Source organism: Lactuca serriola, chromosome 8, assembly GCF_051521515.1.
Source record: "Lactuca serriola cultivar US96UC23 chromosome 8, Lser_US96UC23_V15, whole genome shotgun sequence".
In the NCBI taxonomy this organism is placed as follows: domain Eukaryota; kingdom Viridiplantae; phylum Streptophyta; class Magnoliopsida; order Asterales; family Asteraceae; genus Lactuca; species Lactuca serriola.
Genome location: NC_136415.1, coordinates 111,759,609 through 111,783,534, shown reverse-complemented (window position 1 = coordinate 111,783,534; position 23,926 = coordinate 111,759,609). Strand labels below are relative to the sequence as shown.

At 32.4% G+C, this 23,926-nt stretch overlaps 4 protein-coding genes across 5 annotated transcripts; 2 read left to right on the top strand and 2 right to left on the bottom strand.

Annotated features, from left to right (window-relative positions):
- On the top strand, positions 1-1,691 carry LOC145068485 (uncharacterized). The gene is made up of 4 exons (XM_079015456.1): positions 1-320; positions 1,059-1,162; positions 1,268-1,397; positions 1,503-1,691. The coding sequence occupies exons 1-4, from the start codon at positions 210-212 to the stop codon at positions 1,539-1,541; spliced, it is 384 nt and encodes a 127-aa protein (XP_078871582.1). The 5' UTR covers positions 1-209; the 3' UTR covers positions 1,542-1,691.
- A 55-nt stretch (positions 1,692-1,746) lies between these two features.
- Positions 1,747-3,591, bottom strand: LOC145068483 (PGR5-like A protein). Its single transcript, XM_079015455.1, has 7 exons — positions 3,163-3,591; positions 3,004-3,066; positions 2,838-2,924; positions 2,512-2,749; positions 2,335-2,408; positions 2,063-2,161; positions 1,747-1,987 (listed from the first exon to the last, which is right to left on the bottom strand). Exons 1-7 carry the CDS (start codon positions 3,424-3,426, stop codon positions 1,895-1,897), a joined length of 918 nt encoding a protein of 305 aa, XP_078871581.1. The 5' UTR covers positions 3,427-3,591; the 3' UTR covers positions 1,747-1,894.
- Positions 3,592-14,689: 11,098 nt separating this feature from the next.
- LOC145066491 (uncharacterized protein C24B11.05-like) lies at positions 14,690-17,236 on the top strand. Its single transcript, XM_079013761.1, has 9 exons — positions 14,690-14,802; positions 15,581-15,666; positions 15,761-15,826; positions 15,927-16,024; positions 16,104-16,141; positions 16,235-16,322; positions 16,405-16,659; positions 16,769-16,834; positions 16,922-17,236. The coding sequence occupies exons 2-9, from the start codon at positions 15,603-15,605 to the stop codon at positions 17,075-17,077; spliced, it is 831 nt and encodes a 276-aa protein (XP_078869887.1). The 5' UTR covers positions 14,690-14,802; positions 15,581-15,602; the 3' UTR covers positions 17,078-17,236.
- Positions 17,237-20,736: 3,500 nt separating this feature from the next.
- Positions 20,737-23,415, bottom strand: LOC145070072 (uncharacterized protein C24B11.05-like). 2 transcript variants are annotated; one of them, XM_079016993.1, is made up of 9 exons: positions 23,269-23,415; positions 22,264-22,347; positions 22,098-22,163; positions 21,889-21,986; positions 21,771-21,808; positions 21,597-21,684; positions 21,250-21,516; positions 21,092-21,157; positions 20,737-20,998 (listed from the first exon to the last, which is right to left on the bottom strand). In XM_079016993.1, the coding sequence occupies exons 2-9, from the start codon at positions 22,325-22,327 to the stop codon at positions 20,843-20,845; spliced, it is 843 nt and encodes a 280-aa protein (XP_078873119.1). In that variant the 5' UTR covers positions 22,328-22,347; positions 23,269-23,415; the 3' UTR covers positions 20,737-20,842. The 2 variants fall into 2 exon arrangements, with proteins under 2 accessions (XP_078873119.1, XP_078873120.1); XM_079016994.1 differs by having other exon boundaries at positions 22,264-22,385; positions 23,269-23,414.
- Positions 23,416-23,926: the final 511 nt, after the last annotated feature.

Sequence of the window (23,926 nt, the reverse complement as noted above, 5' to 3'; positions counted from 1 at the left end):
GTATTCCGATTTGACTATAAATCATTCTAGTCTAGATTTGGAATACAAGCTTTGTTTATATCGCCGAGGGGGTACAAAGCGCAAAACCCTAATTTGCTCACTGATACTCTGTTCCGTGAATTAACTCTCGAATCTTAATCTGTTCTGATTCTATCTGTTTCATCGAATTCTTCCTGTGACGATCGCTTTGTGTTATCATCATCTATACTATGGCTGTGAAAGAGAAAAAATCACCAAAATCAAGCCTCAAACTTCATAGCAGCCACGTTTCTCCTCTAAAGTTTGAGAAATTGTTCGATCCAGAAGCTTTTTGGGACAAGGTTTGCTTTCTGAATTCAATCTATTTTCGTATTTCTCATAAATTTATGTATCAAATATGATCGTCACAATGTATTTCCATCCTTGATCCTGTTACGTTGTGGTAAAATTTCACATGTAAACCTTAGTCTGTAGGGGAATTTGATTTGCGATTTATTTCTAGGTTCCATGTTCTGTTGGTATCCATGAGTAAAATTTATGACACCTTATTAGTTATGGTTAATGGTATCTGCAAACTAGACAAGTGGCATCTCGCCGAGGTGAACGCTAGAATCTAGATGCAAGATTATGACATCTAATTAATATAGGGTTTAATGTTTGCGCTAATAAATTTATAGGGTTATTCTGGTACATAACAAATTGAGAAGGAAAATAAGATGATCATAACTATGAGTACGAATAGGAGTTGCAGGAAGCTTCTTTATGGAAATTAAAAAGCAAAAATTTGCTATCAAGTATCAATGTTAGCTGACTCTACTTTGGCTATTATCTTATATTCATATTTTCCAATAACAGTCTTGCTTTATTAATTAGTAAGTTAATTAGTCTGTGGTTTGGTTTCTCTATAAATGTATTCCATGAGAATAAAAGATGTGTATTACATACAAATGACTAATCTATATTGTTCTTCTCATCTTTAGACTTTTTTTTTTTTCTACCTTTAATCCTTTAAAAAAATTAACAATTTAAAAGTAGGTTACAATTATGAACTCTTTTTTCCTGTGTTCCATTCAATGCAGGACCAATTAGGTGATGTACTTCACTGGATTCGACAAATAGTTGCCCTTGTATGCGGGTTGATATGGGGTTCCATTCCATTGGTTGGGGGCATATGGATTGTTGTGTAAGTTGATTGCTTTATAATTTATATCAACTATCCAACTATTTCTTGTGTGCTGACGTGGCATCCATGTAGACTTTTCTTAACATGTAGTGTTTTTGTTTTCAGATTCCTGCTTATTTCTTCTGGTATAATATACGGATATTATGCAATCATATTAAAGGTCGATGAAGAAGAATTTGGTGGACATGGATCCCTTCTCCAAGAGGGTCTTTTTGCTTCAATAACACTCTTCCTGGTAATTTTCATGTTTCATGTTTAATCGGTTGTTTTAGAGTACACATACACATTACTAGTTTATGCCTTTATGGTGTTAACATTAAGTCTTTTTATTTTTTTTCAGCTGGCTTGGACTCTGGTATACAGCTTGGCTCACTTTTGATCTGGATCGTTTCATGATATTATTTGCAACATGTGTAAGACATTTGATTCATTAATAGCTACGGTTTTGTTAGGATATATACATGTAGAGTGCAATTATATTATATTCAATTTGATTTGATGCTTGTTGCAATAAAATGTTTTCTATTTATATTTGTTCTCTGCTTTGTGTTTTCAAAGCACAAATCTATCAAAGAACAAAACAATTCAACAAGTTATGTAATTTGTATTTACTAGATATCTAGTTCATATAATAATAGCTACAATACATTTTTTACAAATTTGTTGCTATACTTGCTTGAGATCTTTGTCTAAAAATAGGAATGATCTGATATACAAAAATCATTTATATCATCAAGTCCATCTTTGTCCTCTGTTTGTTCGTCTTCTTCTGATCAAATATATTCGACCATAAACCCATCTTTTCCCCGGGCTTGCAATCGATTTCTGTGTACGAAACAAACAAATTTAAAAAAATATTTTCTTGCAACATGAAAATAAATATAATTTTACAAAATTTACCTCGACTTTTGTGCGAAATTCTAATAAGCATTCACATACATGACATTCAGCTTTATGTGGGGAATTACCAAATTGATTTGATTTCACAAATGCAAATACCTGCATATTAAAGCAATGATCAGAATATGCAAATACCTGCATATATTAAAGCAATTATTTTTTGAAAGAATGGAATCCATCAAAGGAATTGGAACACAAGAGAATTCCGATTCCATCGGATTCCTTTGGCATCCACAAATCAAACACGCCCCAAAAATTGTAAAAAAGCTAACCTCCTCCCCACAATTTGGGCATGCTCCTTTTATCGCCACCAAGTCATTTTTCCAAAGGCCTTTAAGAGCTCCAACTGTTGGAATTTAAAAAGGGGGGAAATGGAAAATGTAAAACAATCTTTAGAGCATGTGAATGAGACGATTCTAATTGAATAAATCTTGAAATTAAGTTATTACCAGCAGCTGAAGCAACTGGATAGCCAATCATGGATCCCAGCATCATTACAAGCATGCCATTCATCATAGCAATCAACTCAAGAACAGGAGCTTGACTACCGGTTGACAATCCTGAATCTATGGCATCTTTAAAAGCTTGGCCAAAAGTGTAAACTACAGGCACTAGACACGCAGAACTTCCAAATCCAAGAAACAATAACCACACACTTGCTAATGCAAAAACCTGAGCAGGATCTTCCTGCCCTACATACATGTTATATAACGTTTTAGTGTAAGTGGAGGAAGATTTAATTTATATGTAGTTATGTTTTCATACAAAAATTTACCTCAGCATCAGCATAAGTTGAGTGTTGCCTTAAACTGCAACGTGGATATTTCACAACGTACTTTGATCCATACCACCGTAACTTCAACTGTTTCAATTGCTTTTCTGAAAGTAAGTATATGAAATGAAGATTGATAGCTGCAATTGTACACAGAGTTTGAGATTACCTCTACTCTATCAAACATGTCATCAACTATCAATGGTTTTCCACTATAGTACGCATCCCGCGCCTATATCAGATAATTCGAGAAAAGTAAGGAAATTAGTAACCGATCATATCGAGAATTCAATTTCAGAAGGTTTTAATTGTTGAAATTGATACGTACTTGACGATAGAGAGCTTCTAGGGTTTCCTGACTGGCGCTTTCGATCGGACCGACGAATAAGCACGAAGGTCCCTCAAGTAAGGCTTTGGATGAAGATTGACGGATGTGGCTGCTTCGAATTGAAAGTCCATTGTTGCTGCTGTTCTTACAGGAAATACGAACCAGCGGCGACGGAGCTAAGGTTCGGCTGTTTCTGGAAAGCTCGACGACGGTGGAACCAATAACGTGAGGCGTCGGCACGTTGGCGCTGGTTCCAGTGGCCATAAAGTGGAATTAATGTGTGGCGATAGTTGTCTCCGGCGGAATAGTAGCGTGTGCGTGTGGCGTGGAGGTGGTTCGGAGGCGAAAGTATCATGACATTGTGAACGGCAAGTTGGAGATCCTTTTGTGGCCACGAATTCAGAGTGCGTCTTGAAAACGAAATGACGAAAGCGCCCTTTGAGATTTTACTCAGAAGACATTTCATTCTTGGACTAGTTTACAGAAATGGTACTTAAAGTATAGTAAAAATCGCGTTTTAAGTCCAAATTTTAAAATCTGGCACCAACAAGCCTTACGTTTTAATTTATAATATGGTTGGTCCCTCTCACTAACCGGCCAATGTGACTGTCGTCAATTTAATCTATTTAAGTGTGCACTCTGCACTTGCAAGCTCGCATTATAGCTAAAGTTGATTTCAACTTTTTTGAAACTAATATCGATTATACTAAGAGGCTTAATGACATTAAAATTACTAACATAAAGGGACAATGGGCCATGGGGATGTGTGAGCATATGAATTCCAGATTTCGGTTGGAATAAAGTTATTTGTATGATTATTATCTTTTTGGAAGCCAAACGCTTGAGAATTAACATCCATGGGCCAAGTCGGTTTTTGTAATTCAGGTGAAGAAGAGGAGTTACAGGGATTGGCCCGATTGGGGCTGGGGCTCCAAAGTCCAAACAAGAAAAACAATTGTTGGGTAAAGTCTAACTAATGAGCTATAGAATAAAATTGATCTTTTACTTAGTTAGCTCATTAGTTAGACTTTACCCAACAATTGTTACTTATTCTTGATCTTTTACTTTTATTTTCAAGTTAAGAATAGCAATAACGTTTACGAAAATGGTAGTTTTTCTCCTTAAACATTTTGGTTTAATATAAAATAGACTTAAGTTGCTGGATATTTCAATTTCCCCGGGAATATTTCTAACAGATTTGGATGTAAAAATGTACCTTATAATAGCCCACAAAATTAATGTTATTAAACGTCAAAATTTAACAAAATCTACATTGGACTTTGCAAAATGTACGTTTTTTATTCAAATATCTTGCTAAATAAAAGTACAACGAGAACAAGTTGTGCTGCTGTATCTTTCTGGATTGCAAAACACATTTTTTTTAAAAACTACGTCCATAGATCTCGGGGTCATAACATTAGAATGCATGACCTATTGTACTCGTTTGAGGACCTTCATTGCTTCTGGTGTTAAAAAAAACCAAATGTATCAAAACAAATAGTACAAACACATGTTGTTTATCAATATACACCTTTTCGTGTTTGGCCACATTAAAGCGGCTTCTTGCAATGAAACCCTCACTCCTCAATCCCATTAGGGGAAACTGTAACAACACATAATTTTCATAAACATTTAACTTTAAAATTCTATCAAAGTTTACATGCATTTCACAAAAAAAAAAAACAAAGTTTCATAAATCTTAAAAAAATATTCCCAGAAAACATCAACGACGTTACAAATTCATATCCTAACCATAACTATAGAAACACAAGAACAAACATGAAACAAAATTCCTGTCTGACATCCTTGATGCTTCTAAGTCCCCACACTCTCCCGTTTGCTACCAGAACCTATAAACATATGTAAACAATATATGTTAGACTATAAGTCTGGTGAGTTATAACATAACATAATATATATCATAATCATAAAATATTGCTCAAACTTCACATATCTAGCTCATCACAAAAGTGACCAAGCATCTACTCTGTTATCGGGTGACAAACAACTAATCATCATCATTTTAGTTTCCATGCAAGACTCTAAGCATAATCAACCTTAGGGATCTCTTAATCTAATTCTTTGCGTGCATGTACACACACATCATAAAACATAACATAAGTTATTTATCATAACATAATCTAACAATGATGTAGGCTATAATTGTATCCATACATTCACATGTTCTATATCATATAACCATACTCTAAAGGAAAGTATAACTTACCTTTTGTTGTGGAATAACAAACTACTTCCAACTTCTCCAAAGTCTCTCATAAGAGGCTCCAAATCCTTCCTTGCCACCACCTATGACATTCTCATACATTAAGCCCCTTATACATGTCTTAATACGTTAAGAAGTCATTAGAGATTTTAGCACAAACTCATATTTTGAAAAAAAAAAAAACCAAGATCTTTTGTCAAAATACTTGCCAAATCACTCCAATCCAACTATTAAACACCTAATCTAACTAGATTATAACATATAAATACCTTCTTCATTATTTCCATTTCTACAATTTTAAACCCTAAAATCAAATCATGGAATTTAATCATTATAACTTCATACAAACCATGGATTTGATGGGTTTTCTAGGTTATGTTAAACTTAATTGCACATCAGAAATGACATAAAATCTAATTATAAGCACATGCAACTAAGAGATCTATGTCTTTTCTCATTATAAAAACATACTATTGAAACAATCATAAACCCTAGCCTAGATCGAAATCAGTAGATTGGATTACATAACTTAGTGTTATAATTATAAGTAGCATTCTTGAATCCTCATATCTGCTTCAGAAAGCTAGCACCAAAAGTATGATTGCCTCTAATGGCTCACACCTAAAGCCCTAGAACACTAGAAATCAAGAGTAAGGAGAAGAGAGGATGAGAAATTCACATTTCTCATTCTAAGAATGATTGACCATGAAATTTTGAGGCCAGTAGGCTTTATTTATAGCTAGGGGATCTCCGGGATAAACCATGATATGAATAATAAAATATTTAGATTTTATCAATTCAAGGCAATTATCCTTATCAGCTCTAGTAGGCTTCCAGAAACCGTAAAAGCCATCCATAAAACCGTCCACTCCTATAGAACATGTAACACCCTTTGCTTAGAAAATTTCCATTTACACCCTTATGTATGAAATTTAATTGCAAATTGGTCGCTTGGCTCATTAAATGAGAAACGCGAGTTGAGTGAGTACGTTGGGCGTACTCTAGCGTATGCAGGGCATACGTGATGGATGTCCAAACCCTAAATTTTAGGGTTTGAGCTCTATTTAAGTATCATTATATCTTTAAGACCTCTTCCCTCATAAACCTCCATCTCTCAAATCATCATTGAAAGTGTGATTTTGGTGATCTTGAAGGAAGAAGAAAGAAATGGAATCAACTTGGAAGCTCAAGGCATCTTGGATCCATAAGTATCTTGGCCTTAAGATTCATTTAGAGGTATAAAGCTTGGATCTTGATGTGTTATTTTCTTAGATCTTGTTAGTTTAGAAGTTGTATGCATTTTTGGTTCCATAGTTTAGTCTAATGGAGTATGAGCTACTCCAGGTCCTTGAAATATGGTTTCCTGTAGTTTTGAGCTTCTAGATTCATAAAAATGAGATCTTGGACACTCTCATTAAGCCATGCAAGAGTTTGGGAGCTTTGGGTGACTTTTGGACCAAGGATTTGAGTTTTTACCCTCTTGAATGCATGAAAATGGATAAAGTCAGAGACTTTATCCATTAAGACATAATTTTTTACCTAGATCTGAAGTTTGGTGCCTTGGCTTAACGAAATAAGACCTTAATGGAATAGTTGAGGTTTAGTATTGGTACACTGGGCGTACCTAGAGGTATATTGCATGTATTAGGGTTCGAGCCTGTGGATTGTGAAGGCACCGTATACGTTGGCAGTGGCGAATCTAGAACATGACACAACATGGTTCACTAATTAATTGAACCTGATAAAAAATAAAATAATCAATAATACTTGTTTTGAGTCGGATTGTAGACCTTAAAAAACCAAACCGAACTGTTTGACCGGTTAAATAGAAACCTCTCAGGTCATCTATTAAAAAATTTTAAAAAAATCGATTGTAATTAAAAAGAAAGAAACCTTTCGGTTTAATGAAAAACTAGTTGAACCGAGAGGTTATACCGGTAAAAAATTCTTTTTTTTTCCAACTTAAAACTAGGCTTAATATTGCTAAAAGACCTAACTGATTAAAAATTTGTAAACAAATGCTAAATTGGATGTTCATCACTTTTTGCTTAATTGTTAATGACTAAAACACCAAAATCATTTGCTTTATATACGATGTTATGTTGAGAATTATATTGTTGTTGAATGGATGTGGTACCTTGAAAAGGTAGGTCCTAAACTTATGTCAAGGTAGATCCCAAACTAATTACTATAGAAATTATAAATGCAATTGCAATTTTAGGTGGGTCATGTGACCCACCTTGGGTCTTAATAGCCTCGCCACTATACGTTGGGCGTTGAGGGTCGTACGTTGGGCGTACGCAGCCCAAAAGGGATCTTTGACTTTTTGACCTTGACTTTAACCAGGATTTAGACCAAGTTTGACCTAGGGGTATTTTGGGTATTTTGAGTAGTAGTTTGAGGCTAGGTCATTGTTGATTGTATTGGTTACCTGTAGAGTCAGCAGTTGGAGCTGTGATTTGTTTAGTTATCTTTTCAGACAGTGAGGTGAGTTTCCTTGTTGTACTTGTGGGGTGAAGGCACCAAGGCCGGCCCACTGGATTTTGTATCTTGGTATATTGGATTGATTTTATGTAGAGTATGTGTTAGATTGGTAGATTTGTATGATTACCTATGTTCACTAAGTATGTGTTATATTGGTAGATCTGTATGATTACCTATATTCCAAGGTGATCCATAGCCCAATTGCAATTATCTTATAATTACACTTCCAGTCCCCTATGTTTAATTAATCTCTTTTAGCCACAAAATTAATTCTTAATTAATTATTGACTAATACTAATTAGACAATATGATTTCTCCTTTAATATATTATTCTTATATTATATTAATAAATCATAATTAATCCTTTCTCTCCTTAATTCTTCCTACAAGTTGCTATGATGAAGGCAACCCAAAAGGACCATGCTCATAATCGGGTCAAGTACATACCAAAATAGTTATAGACTTAGACACTAATCCAACATGAAACTCTTCGTGTGTAGAATGATTATTTATGTATCGTGTTTCATCATGGGGATGACATGTGGCAGAGCTGGAGGTTCGGGGTCTAGATAAGGTATGGGTATGGGTACAGAACCAATTGATGAGGGACTACGCGAGTTCATCGTGTCTGAGATTACGAGAGGCATCCTTGATGCGACCCCGATGATGTTTGGGTAGATCAAGGAGGGTATCATCGAGTTGATGGAGGAGCATTTTCGGGCCTTTAGAGTCGAGCTAGTTATTGGTCAGTATGGAGCCTACACTCTTTCCTTCAAGGATTTCAAGGGATATGGGGCACCAGAGTTCTGTGGGATGAAGGACCCTGTTACTGCCAGATGATGGATAGAAGATATGAAGTGTGCTTATACGACTAGCTTCTGCCCTCAGGGGTCGAATGTGAGGTTCTTTGTAGGCTTTCTGAGGGAGCGAACCTGGTGAACATTGTTTTACCTCATTTAAATCAAAGAGAACCTCAAATTCTTCTCAATAAATTCAATGGTGAATTTCGACCTGGGATTGAACTAAAAATTTACAACGATGAAGAAAATACTTAAATTACCCTACATTGTGGCACTTTAATGTATTATTCCGTTCTCATTTTTTATTTAATTTCTGATATGCAAAAGGGTTTGTAACAAATTCTTTTTATAGCAACTTTCTTTCTTATTAGTGTAATATACTTTGACAAATCCAATCCATTTATAACATCGTAGTTTCAAGTTTTCTTTCCCGTATTACAACATTGTATTTTCGCTTTTGTTTATAATGACTTTGTACTTCGATAAAGCCTTCAAATTATAGCATTCTAAAAAATACCCAAAATAATTTTCATGCATACATTTATCATCATTCACAGGATATCGTGATTTATGTAAGTCACTACTGGTATGGCCATATTTGACATCATGAAGCATATATGTCCTAATTATGTCAGACTTTCTGCGTGTTGCTGGCACAAAAGGTATATAAACTTGGCCTATTCATGAATCAGTTGCTATGGTGTTGGTTGTGGAACTACTATGAGTCATGAGTGTATGAAAAAGATGCAACCTTGGAAATAAAGGATAATGATACATCGTCTTGTTGGCACTAGACAAATCGATTTGGATATCTAGGTGTGTCTTATTTTCCCCAATTGTCTTTTGTTTTGTGGTTGTTAATTGTTATATGTTAATGAAAGGTTGTATCATAAGGAAAAGACAATGAAACACTATGATTATATGTAAGTTGTGTGTTTTTCCATAGTAAAAAATTCCATTTTATGACATATTACATGTAGTATTAAGGCACATTGTAAGTATACTCCAAAATTAAGACACCCTTTTATCTTTTTGTAAAATACTTTGTTACCAAATTCATACATATGGTATGGTTTTGCAACAAATTTTAAAAAGATGTTCATAGTTTCCCCTGACTAAAGTGATTAACTTATTGATCTAAACTTGCATAGAAACATTAAAAGGTTTGTAGAAATTATAAAAATACAAATTACACCATTTGACCCCAAAGTCAAAATGGGCTTTAACTTATACTTGTTCATTGATTGTAAAATATAACTCTATTATGAGTTCTTGCATTTATATTCATAGTCTATTTCTAAATCCTCCCTTGTAGATCGAGGCTGCAAAGATGGTGCTTGAGAAATACTATTGAATATCGAGAACCAAAATAGCCTTTACCTTTCCACCTACTTGGTGAACTAATCAAAAGCTTAAAAAAGGACCATTATGTTAACGGCACCAGAGATATATTATACTACCAAACAGGCCTATGCTAAAGCAACTAAATTCCAAATGGCATATGCCCATTCCTCTGTCTCTTATTTTTAATTGATTGTATGAGTGGGTGTTTGGAAATACTATGATCTAATAGAATTTTCTTTAAGTACAAATATATAATAGAAATAAATGAAAGTGTATTATTAAAATACAATGTACTTTCACTTTATTGATATTAACAAAATATACTTTATGACAAATTGTAAAATTCCTAAATAACCTCAGGACTGTGTTTAGCACCGGCCTCAAACTTTTCTAGAATATATATATATATATATATATATATATATATATATATATATATATATATATATATATATATATAGTAAATTATACGAATGATCCCTATGGTTTAGGATAATTTGTACGTTTGGTCCCTAACTTACTTTTTTAACTCGGAAAATCCATACAGTTAGTTTTTTTTTTGTGCGCTTGGTTCCTGTCTTATCTAAAAAAAAATATTTTGCCCTTAATTTTTTAATTTATTTAAATAAATTAGGGTAGGTAAGGTAAGGTAATGTGAGGTGGAAGTGGGGTTGGGGTGTGTTTATTTAAATAAATAAAAAAAATCAATGGCAAAAAAGTCTTTTTAGGTAGGACGGGGACCAAACTCACAACAAAAACAAATTGTAAGGATCATCCGAATTAAAAAAATAAGTTAGGGACCAAACGTGCAAATTAATCCAAACCACATGGACTATTCATGTAATTCACTCATATATATATATATATATATATATATATATATATATATATATATATATATATATATATATATATATATATTCTAGCAATTAAGGAAACTTCCTATATGATGTTATCATATAAATTATTTAGCATATAATAGCATTTAAGGCACGTTCCCTAAGTATTTTAGTGTTTGTGACAATTTAGGTATACTACCTAAAATAAAATAGACACACCTCACAATCATTGCTTAGCATTCTAAGTTTAAGTTTGCAAATTCCCTAAAATTCTTAGTTCACTTAAACTAATTCTCTGATAACAATTGTGACATTCCCTAAATTTATGACCATTTTAAAACTTTTTCTTTATGCCCATTTTAAATCAGAGTGATCTTTATAAATGCGGAAGTTGTCCCATTAAAAAATATTTCCAAAGAAAATGATTTTCATTGATTATTAAAACTTGAGATGTTATAACTGATACAAAAACATAAGCATAAACAAGCCTTACATCAATATTTTAGCAGCCTACGAGCTCCTTTAAACCTTTCAATAGATAATTACATTATCTATTATTACGTTGTGTCGCTACCTGTGATTTAAAGAAACTGAGTGGGTCAGCTTGGGAAACCTGGTGGGCACATAGGGTTTCAACCCTCAATATTATAATCTTTAATTATATAATCTTCAACATTTAAATAACCCAGTCACCCCATTCTCGTTATTCTCGCTTCCTAATACTAGCTTGATGATCTCGGGAGATATTTTCTAAAGGATCTTTGACAACAGTCATCTATATTTCCATAAAGGATTAGGCATGGCAGTATGATAATACTTGGGACACAACATGATAGTACAAATAATACTTTGGGTAAGCACGACAATACCTTGGTTAGGCACGACAGTACAATAGTACTTTGGATAGGCACGACAAGTCACAACTTATTATTTTGCATAACTCTCACTTAACCTATCATAACCACTATCTCACACAGCCCTATCACAGCCTCTCATTTATTATTTCGCATAACCCTTTACTACCCAACCGTATTATTAAGTATGATATACGATTAAATTAAGTAATGATCATATCATAATGTACAAATATATTAAACACAACGAAAACCGCGCACATGAGATTTAAGCATTTAGAATACTTTTATCTATATGTAAGTTGAAAGTAACTATGCACTCACTTGACAAAAGTAGGTGACTTGAGGTTAGGGCAGCGCTTCGCCTTAACACTTCTCAAAGACCTAAATGTATAAAGCACTAAGTCTTAGTTATAGTTTCATAATTCTAGTGATTATATAATGATATTCTAAATTTCTCAATAATCTCAATGTCTACATCAAGATCTATCAAGTAAGCAATAACCAGGTAGGATCATATCGAAGGTAGAGTCCATTTGGTATATAAAGTATACTGTTTGGAAATCCCACTTTAAACACCTTACTAAATCCAGCATAGACATCACTCCCGTAAGTAGATCAATCAATATAATGACTTTGAAATCACTGATAAATCTTAATTATAAGTTCATAATAACGACTGTGACTATAATTATAAGATACACTTAAAGTAGAGTAAATGTAGCTCAACTTACAGAGTATTATGATGAAAATCGGGAATTATGTGGGCATAACTCTAAACCGAGAAATTCTAATTGTCAGTCATCTGACATTGCATGACCTTGCTAAATTAGCCAGAACTAAGGAGTAAAAAGGGGCTAAGGGATAGAAAAGCTCCAAAGAGAATCAGGGGAAAATGGATGGAGAATAAGCTAAATTTTGGTCAATTTATAGGGCAGAAAAGTAGTGCGCGCCGCACACTCTATATGGGCGCACCACACTTAGTTTCAGAAGGGGTGACGTGCCACCTGTTGAGTGGTGACACGTGTCGAAATCCTATGGTGGGTTAGAAGCATGATGCGCCTCTTGTCTGTGCGCGAAAAATTATATTTTTTTCTCTTTCAAAAAATCATATCTTCATATGAGCTCCGTTTTCAATGTATTTTATATTCATGTGTAGCTATCGACGAGATCTAAAACTTTCCTTTAGATTCCATCGGCTAATTCTCACTTTATTTTTATTATTTATTTTTAGTAGACTTAGCTTGCTAAAGTCCGTATATAATTCATAACTTTTTCATTCGATATTCGTTCTCGACCGTCTTTATATTGACAGATAGTTATTGACGAGATCTTTAACTCTCATTTATATTTTTTCCTAACAATCGATCGATTTTAGTTTCTGTTTCTGAGCCGTATATTGCTACGCTGGAACTTTTAAAAATCATAACTTCCTCCCACGAAGTTAGATTTAGGTGTTCTTTATATTCCCGTTCTCGGTTTTACGACTACTGTGAATTTCGTTTAGATTACTCAGGCTAATAAGCAACCCACTAACAGCATCCTACGTGGGACAATCATTAATGAGGTATTCGGGCCTGTTGATTCTTATGGTCACTACGGCCTCGGTTGCTTGGTTGCTTAGCTCTTGTGGTCTGGCTTAGGTCTTATGTTCTGAACTTCATAACTTCTTCATATGATCTTGAATTTTAACGATCTTTATATCCATGCGTTTGTATTTGAGTCTACTACAACTTTAGTTTAGATTACTCCGGTTTAAAAAGTTATAAAAACATTCATACATACATTCATAAAAAACACATGGATATAAAGATCGTAAGTAAAAATATATTATTTTTTAACATGCGTAATCTAAACGAAAGTGGTTGTAGACTCAAATAGGAACACATGTATATCAAGATTGTTAAAATTTGAGATTATATAAAGAAGCTATGACCTTCAGAACACAAGACCTAATTTAAACCATAAGACCTAAGCAACCAAGCAACCAAGCAGCCGAGACCGTGGTGACCATAAACATCAACAGTCTTGAACACCTCATTAGTGATTGTCCCACGTAGGATGCGTGAGTAAAATCTAAAAAATCGATCTTAAGTATTGAATGTGTACAAAGACAACAATGACTTATTTTTGCTACAAAAATATTAAAGACTAAATGTGCAAAAAAATATTAAGGACTAGTTATGTACAAAGTGAAAACTATATTACCTATTAAGTCATTTTTCCTGACTTATCTGGAGTAGCCAATCATAACGATTGAATGTATATAGTTTAACAAGTTAAAAAGGTAACAAATGTTTAACAAATATATTATTTTATTAAGTCATTTTCCCTGACTTACCTAGGTAATCATATGATCCTAGGATTAAGATCGTGATTTTAACAAATTAGATTTCATTAGTTTAACAAATGTTTTTTTTTTTTAAATATAATTTTCTTTATAATTTTCAGATTCTTATGTTTACTTTAGAAAGAATATTGTATGATAATAATAAAGAAATAACATAAGATAATAGTAAACTAATACTATGTGTCGTACTAAAACATTAAAATTATATTAAGATAATAAGATAATATTAAAAGATTAAAAACAATATATTTAAAAAAAAATCCTTATATTTTATATCATATTTGCAAAAAAAAAAATCATCTTATTCTATTGGCAAACCGTCAACTGATTAAAAATATCAAAATACAAATAATTACTTTTTGATATAAAATAAAATTATAAAGATTTTCTATAAAATTATATCCATTTCAAAAAGTTTTAACTTACACGAATTTATTATTTGAGTTCTCTTTTCTCCAATAATGTAAAAAGTTACAAATATAAATAAAAGTTTCACTTTATACAAGTACATCCACGTGTTCATACATGAATAGTCACCGAATTAACAAACATAAAATATTGCAGCGAGATTTCGCCACGTCGAACCTTCTTCTCATCGGTTTCCTCCTCTATTTGGTTTCAAAAACTTCAGTCTTCAACCGCCCACTTACGCTTTTTCCTAAACCCTATAAATACAACATTCATTGCCTATCCCTTCATTCGTAACCCACCATCATAACTTTCACATTCCCACTTATCCTCTCCTGTAAGTTTCTGATGTTAATCTCGTTCGTTTCTAATGATTTCATCTATACATATCTATATGCCTACCGATTCTTTTATATATTTTTCACACATTGATTTCGATTACTTATTCAAATCGTAAATGCTACTTGCTACTTTACAAAATTTGTTCATACACCTTTTGGATCTGCTGCTTTTTTGTGTCAAGCATGGATTCCGCTTTGCGTAAATTTTGTTGATGTTTTTTATACCATTTGGAATCACTGTTTACACAAGTCCCGATTAAAATTTTCGATTATGATCATTTGTTTTGCAATGGATGCTACAACTGTAGGACAGGGGAAGAATTCAATCACATACGACTATGATTTTGACTTAACTTTGATCGATGGATTTTTAAACTTAAAGTAGTTTGTGCATTTTTTCGTTCATAAATCCTTTGAGGAGTGATCATTACAATTTGTATTTAGATTGTTGAATATTTTTTGGTTATTAATCGATGGAGATGTCTATATTTGAATTTTGATCATGAATTTCTTCAGTCAAATGGAAGAATTTATCGATGCAAAGTTTTCTTGTTTGGGGGATTGACAATTGATGACTTTTACTTCGTTTTCAATTAAATGCACTTCTTCTAGATTGTGAATTAAGATGAATAAGTTTGCGTGTGTTTTTCTGTTCCTTATCCATGAAGTTCGGTTGCTTGATCCATTTCTAACATGAATATATCCGACTATTCCTTCAGTTGAAAGGATTCTTTTGGGTTGTCAATTGATCTAAAATTTTATATGATTTTGCAGATTAATCACTTTGGTTTTTAAAATGGAATTCGAAAATGAATACCAACAACAGATCCCACAATCCAAATACGAATGTCTTCTCTTCGGTAATTAGTCTCTAATTTCTAAATGTATTTTGTCCATTTTATGATTTTTGCACTTTTAATGGCATTTTGAAATATTTTTGTGTTCACTCTTTAGATGTTGATGATACTCTTTATCCTCTAAGCTCTGGATTATCAGCAGAGTGCACCAAAAACATCAGAGGTATATTACACACATTCAATCCCCTTTCTTAATCATCTTATATTTATTAAACTGTAACAAAGTTAACTTATAATATTTGTTTTATGAATAAATTTTCTAGAGTATATGGTGAAAAAACTTGACATAGAGGAAGCCAAAGTTCCAGAAATGTGTGCTCAACTCTACAAGGATTATGGGACAACAATGGCTGGTCTTCGGGTATAATCTCAATTTTAAACCATCTTCTTTATAAAAAACTGAAATATAAAATTAAAATCATTTTTTTTTTTAATTTCAGGCTCTTGGCTATGATTTTGACCATGATGACTATCATAGGTACTACATCATCCATCCCATTTCACTTTTTTTTATCTCTACAGAATCCTCAAAATCTAATCATGTCATATAATATATATTGGTGTTTTACAGTTTTGTCCATGGGAGATTGCCCTATGAATATCTGAAACCCGACCCGGTTCTAAAAGCTCTTTTACACAGCTTGCCCATTAAAAAAATGGTAAGCCTTTTGATTTTTTTATATTATATTTTCTATAAAGAATAGTTGTATCAAACTATTGACAAATATCTTCGCATAACAGATTTTTTCAAATGCAAATGAAGCCCACGTGGCAGAAGTTCTTCACAGACTTGGATTGGAAGATTGCTTTGAAGATGTCATATGTTTCGAGTCTCTAAACCCTAAAAACCAAGATTCCCCCAAAATTTCTGTTGCTGGATATGGTGACGTCAGCAAACGTGCTGTTGTACTTCCAGAAAGTCCCATTATCTGTAAACCCTTTGAAAATGCATTCCAACAAGCTTTCAAAATGGCAAAAATTACCCCTCATAAAACCGTATGTTATCTTACATCTCCATTTATCTTATCTTCCTCCATTAACAAAGATCTGTAATAAGTTTCCTTAAAGAATCTTGAATTTTATCTTTTTGTTTTTGGGTTTTCAGTTGTTCTTTGATGACAGTATACGTAATATACAGACTGCAAAACTTACAGGACTTGATACTGTGTTGGTAAGTTGATTTATGGTTTGAGTATAAGAAGTTGATATTTTTTGTTGTTGAATATTTTATTTATACGATTTTTATTTTTGGAAACAGGTTGGATTTTCACAGAAGAACAAAGGGGTGGATTATGCTTTAGAGAGCATTCATAACATCAAGGAAGCACTGCCGGAGTTATGGGAATCGGTCAAAAAGTCAAAAGGTGGTCGTTATTCTCGAAAGGTTGGAATTGAGACTCATGTGGAAGCTTAGATTTACAATTGTGTTCTAGATCTAACATCATGTTTCTAATTAAATCTCCATTCGTAATTGTGCATTTTAATGATGGGAGTCTGGTATTACGTATTTGATACACTTATTGTGTAAACGATGGTGTATATTATTATTATATGTATTTGAATGTGTTAAGAATTGTAATATTAATGAACTAACTAGATTCAAGTAATTTTAAGTTATTATAATTCAACTTATTGCATTCCTGTTGAAAAGACAAAAGAAATAGTTTATAGTACTTTATAGTAGCGATTAGACGTGGAAAACAATTTGTCGTTTTGCTACTTTTTTGACTTTCTTTTTTCATGACCATCGACATAAATATTAAATACCAATTTACCGTTTTTCTTTTTTCGGTTATTTATATGTATAAGTGATGGAAGACATCAAGTTACATGTTTATTACCGGGTTAAAACCGTAGGTAACTTTATTGATATAGTTTGTCCGGTTTAACAAATATTGAAAACAAACTATCTAAATCACAACCAAAAAAATCAGAAATATAGATTCCTCTAAATCAAAGTCGTTGAATTTGGTTTTCAAAATATTAAATCGTCGGCTTTGAAGTGTTAGACATCATTGAATTGTTCATCGTCATCAAAGCTACGTCATTTCTTTCCATGTTCTTTTTTGCTAAAAAATATGCATGAAGAAAATATTATTACCCTTTCGTCGGTTTCAAAAAAGGGAAGGGGTGATACTACAAAGTTTTTGGAGAAGGTTTGGTTTGGTGATGAGATGTTGAAGAACCGATTTCCTCGGCTATACTACTTGGATAGTTGGATAGAGATCCTCATTGTAATGTTTCGGTGAGATGGAATAATGGGAGGTGTTGGAATTGGCTATAGGGGGTGAGAGGGCCTTGCAATTCTTGGGTTTATGTGAAGTTTTGAGAGATATTGTGTTGAATAACGAGATGGTGCCTAAATGGACGTATGGAGATCCCGAGCACTGTTTTGAAAACCGGACCGGACCGGCCGGTCGGACCGGTTCAACCAGAAACCGGTGTTGTGGCCGGTTTTATAAACCCCAAAAACCGGCGGTTTTAATCTAAACCGGGTTGAACCGGCCTGGTTCAACCACCGGTGCTTTTAACTAAAATTTAACTTTTGCAAAAAATCACTTTGAATTTTCATAATAAATCTAAAAGCTCATAATATATCCTCAACTTTGGTTTTAAACTTAAGAAACCGTATTGGGATTGATTTGGTACACCGACTTTGAAAACGCATTTATAAAACCATTTGCTATTCCAAATTTGAATAGGCTAGCGATGTGGGATTCATTGAGACACTGTTAAGCCTTAACCCTTCAAATTTTTAATGCCAACAACCAAATACTTTCTTCCTACCTTTCGATGTGGGAATCAATTCTTATATATATATATATATATATATATATATATATATATATATATATATATATATATATATATATATATTCAAGTTCATTTGAAACCATTCTAATTTTGTGAGACCGTGAGACCAAATCTAAAAATAATTTTAAAATGCAAAAATAAATGGAAAAATCCAAAAATTCTTTTTTTAAATATTATTTTCGGAACTTGAATTAACTAAAAAAAATAAAAAAATATAAAAAAATAAAAAAAAATCCGTTTTTTTTTTAAAAATACGTGAAATATTCTAAATAGAATATTACACTGACATATTCTAAAAAATAATTTTAAAATGCAGAATAAATGGAAAAATCTAAAAATTCTTTTTTTAAATATTATTTTCGGAACTTGAATTAACTAAATAAATAAAAAAAATTCCATTTTTTTTGAAAAATACGTGAAATATTCTAAATAGAATATTACACCGTACATATTATAAAAATAATTTTAAAATGCAAAATAAATGGAAAAATCAAAAAATTCTTTTTTTAAATATTATTTTCGGAACTTGAATTAACTAAAAAAAATAAAAAAAATAAAAAAAATAAAAAAATGCGTCTCACGGTCTCACAAAATATAGGTGGTCTCAAATGAACCTAACCCTATATATATATATATATATATATATATATATATATATATATATATATATATATATACACACACACACACACACACACACACAAACGGTTCGTCTGGTTTTTGGGACCGGTTCAACCGGTTAGACCAGTTGAACCATCAAACCGTTATGACGACCGGTTCGATGTCCGGTCCGGTTTTCAAAACATTTCCCGAGTTTACACTTAAAGAGATTAGACATTGTATTGATGATGTTCACCTCCCTTGATAGAAATAAGATCATTGAAACAAAACCAATGAACTATTGTGTATTCAATTAACGGTTTTCTTTTTCAAGACACGATGTTTTTTGTGTTAGTAAATTGAGCGGTGTACAATGAGGTCAAAATGCTTTTCCACTATTTACACAAAGTCCCCAAACTATAGATATTGATCAAATTTTACCCTAGGTGCAGTCATCTTCAACCTCGATTTTGGTTCTTTGTTTCAAGTTGCTTCAAAATAAATTCAACGCCTTCTTTTAAACTGACTTTTCGATTCAACTTGTTACAAAGCTCTGGACACCAATCTTCAGGGTCGTACTATTTCATCTTTTCTAGGGCAGTGACAACATTAGGCCTTCTGCAATACCCACAACGAGAAGGGTCGTGGTCTACATGACCACGATCATTGTCCGTGCACACCACCACGGACCTTCGTGGTTAGGCATGGTCGTGGTCCATGGTGGTCTGTTCAACGAGTGACAACAACCAATGAATGCAATTCCTCTCTTTGACTCGTTGACTAGCTTTTGAACGGCTGTTTTTTTTTTTTTTTTTTTTTTTTTTTTTTTTTTTTTGTAAATATATAAACATTACCTATATAAACACAACATTTACATAAACCTTTACAAACCATTCATCTATTTTACACTCTCTAAAAAAAAATCATATTTATGGATTTCTTCACGAATTTTGATTCGAATGACGATAGAGAATTTATCTTGACGTTCTTCAATGTTGTGCAACATATACACAATGAAGAACGTACATATGTTACACATACAAGAGCGGTTGCCAATCGAGATCGTCAAGCCGCACATAATTTATTGATACATGATTACTTTGCCGATAAATGTCTTTATAATGATGAGTTGTTCGAATGTCGTTTCCGTCTAAATAAGTCTATATGTTTACCTATTAGTAATGTTTTAGAGGCACGTTATGATTATTTTAAACAAAATCCCGATGCTAGAGGAAGAATGAGTTTTAATAATATACAAAAATGTATGGTTGCGCTTAGATATTTGGGATATGATATAACCTTTGATGCATCCAATGAGTACTTGAAAGTATCCGAGAGGACCGCAAACGATTGTGTAGATTGGTTTTGTGCATGTGTATATGAGGTTTATCATAAAGAATATTTGCGTAAACCTATTGTACGTGATATTGAAAGATTATATTTGACTCATGAAAAGAGGCATGAATTTTCGGGAATGATTGGTAGCCTTAATTGTAAGCATGTGGCATAGGAAAAATGTCCAAATGTGTGGCACGGTCAATTTACTCAAGGTAATATAGGTGAGACAAGTACATGAAGTACATAATTTACATTTTCTTAAAGTTAAAACAATCAAGGCTCAGATCCACAAACCTAACACATTTATTAACAAAATTGAAGTACATAATTTACATATTTTACATTTTAAACTTAAAACAACCATTTACATTAATAATTGAAATGGACAATTACATGAAGCAAGATAAAGAAAAACACAAATGTGGATCTAAGCTTGCACACGAGTCTCGATTCCAATCTCTTGAGAATAGCGACCATCTTTCAACTTCTCAACCAACTCCCACAACTCTGGCAATGCTTCCCTTATATTATGAATACTCTCCAAAGCATAATCCACCCCTTTCTTCCTCTGTGAACACCCAACCTTTTTCCCCCAAAAAATAAAAATCATTATAAAATATTCAACAAAACAAAAAACATCAACTTTGTTTTATACTCAATCCAAAAATCAACTTACCAACACAGTATCAAGTCCTGTAAGTTTTGCAGTCTGTATGTTGCGTATACTGTCATCAAAGAACAACTGAAACCGAAAAAAATTAAAATTTTCAAGATTCATCAAGAAAACTTAAGAATGGAGGAAAATGAGATAAATGGAGCTTTAAGATAACTTACGGTTTTATGAGGGGTAATTTTTGCCATTTTGAAAGCTTGTTGGAATGCATTTTCAAAGGGTTTACATACAATGGGACTTTCTGGTAGTACAACATCACGTTTGCTGACATCATCATATCCAGCAACAGAGCTTTTAGGGGAATCAGAATTGGTGATTTGGTTTTTAGGGTTTAGAGACTCGAAACATATGACATCTTCAAAGCAATCTTCCAATCCAAGTCTGTGAAGAACTTCTGCCACGTGGGCTTCATTTGCATTTGAAAAAATCTGTGATGAAAATTTAAAACATGAGTTTCCATAGAAAGTATAAAGTGTTTCATTAAAGAAAAGGAAAGAAAAAAGCTTACCACTTTCCTATAGGGCAAGCTATGTAAAAGAGTTCTGAGAACTGGGTCGGGTTTTAGATATTCATAGGGCAATCTTCCATGTACAAAACTGTAAAAAATTCAAGATTATATAAATTATGATTTTGAAGGTTTTTTAGAGATAAAAAAAGAAGTGGAAATGTGATGATTTGGTACCTATGGTATTCATCATAGTCGAATTCATAGCCAAGTGCCTGTAAAAAAAAATTAGTCAAAATCTTTGTTTTTTTTTTTAAGATTTTATAAAAATCATGGTTAACAGTTGAGATTATACCCGAAGACCAGCCATTGTTGTTCCATAATCTCTGTAGAGTGTAGCACACATTTCTGGAACTTTGGTTTCCTCTATGTTAAGCTCATTCACCATATACTCTAAATAATGTATTCATGTAACAAAGATCATGAGTTAACGTTTTTTACTATTTAACAAAATGTAATGATCAAGAAAGTTCATGAATGTATGCATTATGGATTATGCAATACCTCTGATGTTTTTGGTGCACTGTGTTGATAACCCGGAGCTTAGAGGATAAAGGGTATCATCAACATCTAAAGGTGAAAAAAAGAAGGTTTTATAAATTGATATTGTATGTTTTTAGTACAAATTGCAAAAGATGAAACATGTAAGATAAAGAAATTAGAGGCTTACCAAAGAGAAGGCATTCATATTTTGATGTTGGAATCTGTTGTTGGTATCCGTTTTCGTATTCCATATTGAATGATTATGTAAAATCTATACAAATATAATTGTTGAAAATTTTAGGGAGCACGCTAAAACAAGAAAGTAATATACTAAAATTTACAGTAGTGGAGTTTAAATAATTATGTAGAACTACAATGAAAATAAAAGCTGATCCTGTTAAAGGTATGTGGTCTATAAGGGTTTAAATTCATACCAATTAATAATACAAAACTAAAAGAAAACTCATTTATCTCGATTATCAAACCCCCAAAAGGAACACCTTGCATTAAAGATATATTCAACTTTTTCATGTTTTAAAGCAGATCAAGCAAAAAAACATGGATATAAGGAATACAAAACTTTACACAAACTAATCCATCTCAATTAATAATTTAAAAGAAAGTTCATTTGATGTAATCCCCCAAAACAAGGAAACTTGGCATCAATACAGAAAATCAAAAAAAATTCCATCTGAAATGAAGAAAAGTCGACAAGTATTAATGTTCCAAGATGGACAAGTCAAATCCATCAAAATAGTAAAGGAAAAGAAAATAGCATTTCAAGTTTTAAATCGGATAGAGCAAACGAAACTCATATTACAGTTCCATGTGTTTGGATTTGATTATCCGTTTACCTTTGCCAAACAACATAATCATGGTAAGAAATAAAAAATGGCGTCGATGTTATATAGAGATTCCAATGATATAACAAAACAGTAACAAAATGCAATTTCCAAGCGTTAAATTTACGCGAAGGGTAAATACGATCCATTAACCATCAAGAACATTCAACAGACACAAGATCAGAACCAAAAGGTATATATAAAACCAAAATCGTTAAAGTTTCAATAGCATTTACGATTTAGAAGGAGCGAAATGAATGTGTTGAAAATATTTCGAAGAATCAGAAAGCATACATATAATATTCAAAGATGGAATCATGAAAAGAAACGAAATTAACATTGATACTTACAGGATTAAAGAAATGTGAGAGCGTAATCCGTTACAATGCGGTGTTTGAATCAAGAGATGAATTGAGAGTGCGATTGGAGATTGAATTTATAGGGTTGATTGGTTGAACATTTTGAAACTAAATTACAGGAAAATGATGGGAAGTATCTTTATCTGCAACGTGCCCAAATCTCTGGAAGCCTACCAATGCCATCTCATGTAAAAATAAAAAAGGTAACGTCGACGAGAATAGCATTTTTTTTTCTAAATATATTTTAAGTTTGCTATTTTATTATAGGAGGATTTACAAATAACTTTACTACAATTTAGGTTTTCATTATTTATTTTAAATAACGTCTTTTTAAATTATATTATAAATTATAAATTACTACTAAGCATAGTACTTTTGCATATGCTTTATCAATTTTCAACTTATTATATTAAACATAAATATACAATCATAGATCTTTATCACATGTTGGCAAAACTTTTATTAAATAAAAGGGCAATGAATTTTTTAGGACGGTTTATCAGGGCAAACCATATAATCAATTAAATAATTATTTTAAAATATAAAGCCATGTTCTAGATTCTAAATACAAAATATCTTCAATATAATTACTTTTTTATAAAGAAACAACATTTTAATATTGATATATTTTTAATTAGTTTTCTAAGAC

Bases quoted from the DNA above. Each gene is read 5' to 3' on its own strand.
- LOC145068485 (XM_079015456.1), top strand. From the start codon at position 210: ATGGCTGTGAAAGAGAAAAAATCACCAAAATCAAGCCTCAAACTTCAT. The intron at 321-1,058 runs GTTTGCTTTCTG...CATTCAATGCAG, and splicing joins CAGAAGCTTTTTGGGACAAG to GACCAATTAGGTGATGTACT. The intron at 1,163-1,267 runs GTAAGTTGATTG...TTTTGTTTTCAG, and splicing joins GGGGGCATATGGATTGTTGT to ATTCCTGCTTATTTCTTCTG.
- LOC145068483 (XM_079015455.1), bottom strand. From the start codon at position 3,426: ATGGCCACTGGAACCAGCGCCAACGTGCCGACGCCTCACGTTATTGGT. The intron at 2,750-2,837 runs GTAAATTTTTGT...TATGTAGGGCAG, and splicing joins CAACTTATGCTGATGCTGAG to GAAGATCCTGCTCAGGTTTT. The intron at 1,988-2,062 runs GTAAATTTTGTA...TTTCGTACACAG, and splicing joins AATTTCGCACAAAAGTCGAG to AAATCGATTGCAAGCCCGGG.
- LOC145066491 (XM_079013761.1), top strand. From the start codon at position 15,603: ATGGAATTCGAAAATGAATACCAACAACAGATCCCACAATCCAAATAC. The intron at 16,025-16,103 runs GTATAATCTCAA...TTTTAATTTCAG, and splicing joins CAACAATGGCTGGTCTTCGG to GCTCTTGGCTATGATTTTGA. The intron at 16,142-16,234 runs GTACTACATCAT...GGTGTTTTACAG, and splicing joins GACCATGATGACTATCATAG to TTTTGTCCATGGGAGATTGC.
- LOC145070072 (XM_079016993.1), bottom strand. From the start codon at position 22,327: ATGGAATACGAAAACGGATACCAACAACAGATTCCAACATCAAAATAT. The intron at 22,164-22,263 runs GTAAGCCTCTAA...TTTCACCTTTAG, and splicing joins ATATGAATGCCTTCTCTTTG to ATGTTGATGATACCCTTTAT. The intron at 20,999-21,091 runs GTAAGTTGATTT...TGGGGGAAAAAG, and splicing joins CAGGACTTGATACTGTGTTG to GTTGGGTGTTCACAGAGGAA.